This window comes from Grammomys surdaster, unplaced genomic scaffold, assembly GCF_004785775.1.
Source record: "Grammomys surdaster isolate TR1022 unplaced genomic scaffold, NIH_TR_1.0 99611, whole genome shotgun sequence".
Classification (NCBI taxonomy): domain Eukaryota; kingdom Metazoa; phylum Chordata; class Mammalia; order Rodentia; family Muridae; genus Grammomys; species Grammomys surdaster.
Window position 1 is genome coordinate 1 of NW_021608143.1, and position 6498 is coordinate 6498.

Sequence of the window (6498 nt, forward strand, 5' to 3'; positions counted from 1 at the left end):
TGATCTCAGCACTGGGGAGCAAAGGGGAGAAAGTTCATCAAATACCCGAGATCAGCTTGAGTCACTGGCAGAATAGAATTGCCTGTTTCCAAACAGAGTGACTTCAACTAAAAAGAAAACAGTTCATGAATCTTCTCAGCTAAAAATATTACTACTGTCACATAGACTTTAAATATGCATATCAATTTTAGTAACTGTTTCAAAACATCTTTATTTTCTGTGAAAAAAATGTTGTTTTCCCCATATCATTGGATGTTTTTTACACTTTTTTTTAGCCAAAAGTACAGGACAGACAGCTAGCTTCCTGAATCCCATGTGTACAAGACTTAAAGCATCTGAAAACAAATGCAAAGGTCAGAATACAAAGAGAAAACATTAAGGAGAAGGAAAAACTAAAGAAGGGGACCGAGGAGGAGAAAGAGGAAGAAGGCATTGCCTACCCTCTAACTGTGGTCTCACAGGATGTAGCAGAGATTTGCAAACCAGTGTTCTCCAACATCTACCCCACCTGCCAAGCAAATGACTCTGATGTCTTTGATTTCAGAGCAGATCACAACAACAGACACATCAAACTTTTGAAAGAAGACCAATGTTGTGAATGAAGCAGAGGCCTGAACATAGAGAGACCAGCTGAGGGTTGGCAGGGAGGGCTGCTCCAAAGAGACCTTAGAGCCCCTGGAGGGTGGACTGAGAGGAGACAGCAGTGAGACAGTAGCAGGACATTCTAGAAGATGGAGAACAGGTATCTGTGTCTTGTGGCTAGAAAGACTTGTGGCAGACTGTAGGAGTTTGAGAGGGAAACACTGATCCTGGAGCCCATAGAATGTGATCAGTGTCAGAAGTGTCAATCAAGAAAGGGCAGCAGCAGGCTTGTGCTAGCCTGTGTGGAGTTTGGACAGTTGTCAGCCAGTAGGAGACATTTATTCAGTGGATTATATCTGATTTTTCTTCCTTAAAAATATCATTTTCCCTTCTATATATTGAAAGAATTAGATCCTTCATGGACAATTGATAGATATGTCGTGAGGAATTCTTACAGCTTATGTTTTGCTTTTGCTTTTTGTTTGTTTTTTTTAAAAAAAATATGAACAAGAGACACAACAGAAGAGTGCATCAGATCCCATTACAGATGCTTGTGAGCCACCATGTGTTTGCTGGGAATTGAACTCAGGACCTCTGGAAGAGTAGTCAGTGCTCTTAACCACTGAGCCATCTCTCCAGCCCTTAGCTTTTTATTTTAAGGTTTTTAATTATGTGTGTGTGTGAGTGTGCAAAAAAGGATATTGGATCTCCCTCGAATAACAGGCAGTGGTGAGCATCTGGGTAAGGGGACTGGTCCTCTGGAAGAGTGACAAGTGCTCTTAATTGCTGAGTCAGCTCTCCAGCCCTGAAACATTCATTTTCAGGAATAAAAGGTTGAAGAGCTGAAAAGTATACCTGCCAAGAGTGAAAATATCATAAATGAGACAACAACTAGGAACAATTCTCTTGAGAAAGAAAGAGAGAAAGAAGAAAAAAAGTTAAAAGAAGTCATGGACAGCCTTAAACAGGAAACACAGGGGCTTCAGAAAGAAAAGGAGATTCAAGAAAAAGAACTTATGGGTTTTAACAAATCAGTAAATGAAGCACGTTCGAAGATGGAAGTCGCCCAGTCTGAACTTGATATCTATCTCAGTCGACATAATACAGCAGTATCTCAATTAAATAAGGCAAAGGAAGCTTTAATTACAGCTTCTGAGACTCTCAAGGAAAGGAAAGCTGCAATCAAGGATATAAACACAAACCTCCCTCAGACTCAACAAGAATTAAAGGAGGTTTCATCTTCTCACTTTTAGAAAGAAAAAGAACTTCAGAAATTGACACAAGAAGAAATAAACTTAAAAAATTTGGTTCATGATCTTTTCCAAAAAGTTGAAGAAGCAAAGAGTTCCTTAGCAATGAATCGAAGTAGGGGCAAAGTACTGGATGCAATAATTCAAGAAAAAAAATCAGGGAGGATCCCAGGAATATATGGAAGATTGGGAGACTTAGGAGCTATTGATGAAAAATATGACATTGCTATTTCATCCTGTTGCCATGCATTGGACTACATTGTTGTTGATTCTATTGATACAGCCCAAGAATGTGTAAACTTCCTTAAAAAACATAATATTGGAGTTGCAACTTTCATAGGTTTGGATAAGATGGCAGTGTGGGCCAAAAAAATGAGCAAAATTCAAACTCCTGAAAATACTCCTCGGTTATTTGATTTAGTAAAAGTAAAAAATGAGGAAATCCGCCAGGCTTTTTACTTTGCTTTACGAGATACCTTGGTGGCTAACAATTTGGATCAAGCTACAAGAGTGGCGTATCAAAAAGACAGGCGATGGAGAGTAGTAACTCTACAGGGCCAGATCATAGAACAGTCAGGTACAATGACTGGTGGTGGAAGCAGAGTCATGAAAGGAAGAATGGGTTCTTCAGTTATCGATGAAATCTCTGTAGAAGAGGTAAATAAGATGGAATCCCAGTTGGAACGGCATTCTAAACAAGCAATGCAAATCCAAGAACAGAAAGTACAACATGAAGAAGCAGTAGTTAAGTTAAGGCATAGTGAACGAGAAATGAGAAATACACTAGAAAAGTTCACTGCAAGCATCCAGGGTTTATCAGAACAAGAAGAATATTTATGTGTACAGATTAAAGAGCTGGAAGCTAATGTGCTTACTACAGCCCCTGACAAAAAGCAGCAGAAATTGCTCGAAGAAAATGTTAATGTTTTCAAAAAAGAATATGATGCTGTGGCTAAGAAAGCTGGGAAAGTTGAAGCTGAGATTAAACGGCTACACGATACCATCATAGATATCAACAATCGAAAACTCAAGGCCCAACAAAACAAACTTGACACAATAAATAAGCAGCTGGATGAATGTGCTTCTGCTATTACCAAAGCCCAAGTCGCAATCAAGACTGCTGATAGAAATCTTAAAAAGGCTCAGGATTCTGTTTGCAACACAGAGAAAGAAATAAAAGACACTGAAAAAGAAATAAATGACTTAAAAACAGAACTAAAAAATATTGAAGACAATGCAGAAGAGGTCATAAAAAACACAAAAACTGCAGAGATGTCCTTACCAGAAATCCAGAAAGAACATCGTAATCTACTTCAGGAACTAAAAGTTATTCAAGAAAATGAACATGTTCTTCAGAAAGATGCACTTAGTATTAAGTTAAAACTTGAGCAGATAGATGGCCACATTTCTGAACATAACTCAAAAATAAAATACTGGCAAAAAGAGGTAAGATTTCTGGCATTTAATTAATTTTAGACCTTTTTCGGGGGCTGGAGAGATGGCTCTTGTAGAAGACCCAGATTTGATTCCTGGTAACACATGACAGATCACAACAGTTCTAACTCAAGAGAATCTGTGGTGACCATACATCAATGCATAGATAATAATAAAGCTTTTTGGGTGTTTTTCTATTAAAATATGTTCTGATTATAAATGTTTTCACATTTATATGGGATATAAGACTAAATTATTAGATAGAAATTAGTAATCATTAGAATAGGGCAGGTACCTACCCACCCCGGAGCTTATGTCTGTTCATTCCTATACTGTTTTTGTAGCTGTCATTTTTCATGCTGTTGACTTAAGCTGGGAGCAGTCGAGATAGATAGCCCAGTGGTTACAAGCTCTTGCTGCTTTTGCAGAGGACCCAGTTTGGTCCCCAGCACCCATATCAACTGGTTTATCTCCACCAGATCCACAGGATCTGGTGCTCTCTTAGGTGTATATGGCATCTATCTACACACTTGTATGCACCAACACACCAATGCACAAATAAAAATAAACGACCTGTTCTTACGTCTTCTCAATTCTCTTTAGATTTCAAAAATAAAATTGCATCCCATTGAAGATAAACCTGTTGAGACAGTATCAGTTCTAAGCCAAGAGGACCTTGAGGCAATCAAGAATCCAGATTCTATAACAAGTCAAATTGCACTTTTGGAAGCTCAGTGTCGTGAAATGAAACCAAACCTTGGTGCCGTCGCTGAGTATAAAAAAAAGGAAGACTTATATTTGCAAAGAGTAGCTGAACTGGACAAAATTACTTCTGAAAGAGATAATTTTAGACAAGCATATGAAGATCTTCGAAAACAAAGGCTGAATGAATTCATGGCTGGTTTTTATGTAATAACAAATAAACTAAAAGAAAACTACCAGATGCTCACTTTGGGAGGGGATGCTGAACTGGAGCTTGTGGATAGTTTAGATCCTTTTTCTGAAGGAATCATGTTCAGTGTTCGGCCACCTAAGAAAAGTTGGAAGAAGATCTTTAACCTTTCAGGAGGTGAAAAAACCCTTAGTTCGTTGGCCTTAGTGTTTGCTCTTCACCACTACAAGCCCACTCCCCTCTACTTCATGGATGAGATTGATGCAGCTCTGGATTTTAAAAATGTGTCTATTGTTGCATTTTACATATATGAGCAAACAAAAAATGCCCAGTTCATAATAATCTCTCTTCGAAATAATATGTTTGAGATTTCAGATAGACTTATTGGCATCTATAAAACATACAATATTACAAAAAGTGTTGCAGTGAACCCAAAAGAAATTGCATCTAAAGGACTCTGTTGAAATTGTTCATACTGAAAATTTTCAAATTTACTTGGATTTGGTGTTTCTGGTTTTGTCTGTAAAAGATTGTAAAAAGATTATAAGTTGTATAAATAATTTTTTTCTAAATTGTATGACGTTTTGAGTGATAATATCTTTTAAAAATTGTATCCATTTCTGTACTATAGAAATAAGGGATCTTCACTGGTTTCAGGTTTTTCATTGTTGTTGGGCGGCTGTTTGACAGTGTTCAGTGTAGCCCACCCGACCTCAAACTCTGGATTCTCCTGCCATAGTAGGTATTACAAGTATTCCACCATCTCTATTTCTGTAACCCTCCTTGTAATTCCAGGGTCATAGAGGCAGACAGGATCATCACTGGGGATTGTGGGCTACCTAGGTAGGCTAATCCATAAACGCCAAATTCAGAGAACCTATGAATTACAGTGGAACAGCAAATGTTTACAATCCTGTAGGTCAATCACACCCCAGTATACTAAAGTAATGCTACCAACTTACTTCTGCTAACCTAACATTACAGAAGTTGGCAACATTTTCAGAAGGAATTTGAAGGGATCCGTCATTGGCAGGCTTGGTTAACACCTTTGATCCCTGGGCTCAGTCAAGAATTCCCTTTCTCAAGTCTTTTGCTTTATTAGTCAAACACTCCCACCACGAATCGTGACTCATATATAAAACTATAATATTAAATACATTAACATTATAGAAGTAGAAATAAAATTATTTGATGGAGTTTTCAATTAAGAATAGCCAGAATCCATATGAAAAGTATGCCACCACTTTCTAAGACATTCAATAAAATACCAAGTTTATTAAAATATACTGTTACACATAAAACCCAGAATTTCCAAATGTATGTTCTTTCAAGTTGTACAAATTCAACCTCCTAGTAAAAATATAAAGCAGTAAGTGTATCAACACAAAAATGTTGTATACTCAAAATTGTCAAGCATATGCTTTCTTAGATTGAAATAAAGTTTCAGTTAATTAAAAAAAAATATGAACAAAAGATATGTAGGGAACAGAGACTACATGATAAATGTGAGCATGATAAATGCCTGCATAGCATATTCTAATAACCAATGCCCGTTTATAAATAAAACCAAGAAATTGGAGACAACTTCCCTTCTAGTGTGGTATGCTACATTAAGCAGGCTGTAGGCAAGAGGGCTGGTCTGTGTCCCCAAACATTTCTGGCAGTGGTTTTCCTCCTGTGTGAGGCAGGAAGTATGTCCCTGGTCCTGACTGAACTTCATTGTAAGCTTGTTTGATCATATCTCTTAACTACAGAAGGTCATTTCTCCACTAGTGATGGTTTTTCTAGACTTTAGTTAAAATACTTTTTCATTACACATTGAATTTATAGTTCATTGTGAGAAAGAAGTCGCTGACAAAAGAACATTCTGGAGCACCTCTGTCATTTGTCACATTTTGTAATTCACTGTGATTTTTTGTCTTATTTGTGTTGGGTAAATTTGTGTTTGAGTAAAGCAGGACTGAATACCTGGCTGTGACATTTCGTCTTTTTCCTGAATTCCACCAAGTGCCCTGTGCAGACTACCCGGGTACACAGGACATTACAGATTGGTAGATTTCAGGATCCAAACTTGCCCTGTTGTGTACAGGGAAAACTGGAGTTGCTCAGCAGGACATTACAGAAATGAAGTCAGTGACTCACAGAATCCCTCTGTTAGACTTCCCCAAAATTTAACCAACAACTAAAGTGTGCTACTGCGGTGTGAAGTCCCACGTGTGGAGCCAGGGAATCCGGGATGCACTTGGTACATAACACAGGTGAGCGCCAAGCTGCAGAGAACTAAAGCCGAGTCAGGGTTTTGCACACTGGGCCCACTGCTGTGAAGATGGATCCCTGTCA

General features: G+C 38.0%; 1 protein-coding gene across 1 annotated transcript; it reads left to right on the top strand.

The window, feature by feature from the left end:
- Nucleotides 1-1416: 1416 nt before the first annotated feature.
- LOC114635346 (structural maintenance of chromosomes protein 4-like) lies at nucleotides 1417-4735 on the top strand. The gene is made up of 2 exons (XM_028783981.1): nucleotides 1417-3278; nucleotides 3870-4735. Exons 1-2 carry the CDS (start codon nucleotides 1938-1940, stop codon nucleotides 4620-4622), a joined length of 2094 nt encoding a protein of 697 aa, XP_028639814.1. The 5' UTR covers nucleotides 1417-1937; the 3' UTR covers nucleotides 4623-4735.
- Nucleotides 4736-6498: the final 1763 nt, after the last annotated feature.

Excerpts from the sequence above, each read along its gene's own strand:
- LOC114635346 (XM_028783981.1), top strand. The coding sequence starts at position 1,938 with ATGAATCGAAGTAGGGGCAAAGTACTGGATGCAATAATTCAAGAAAAA. Across the intron at positions 3,279-3,869 it reads TAAAATACTGGCAAAAAGAG|ATTTCAAAAATAAAATTGCA; the intron begins GTAAGATTTCTG and ends AATTCTCTTTAG.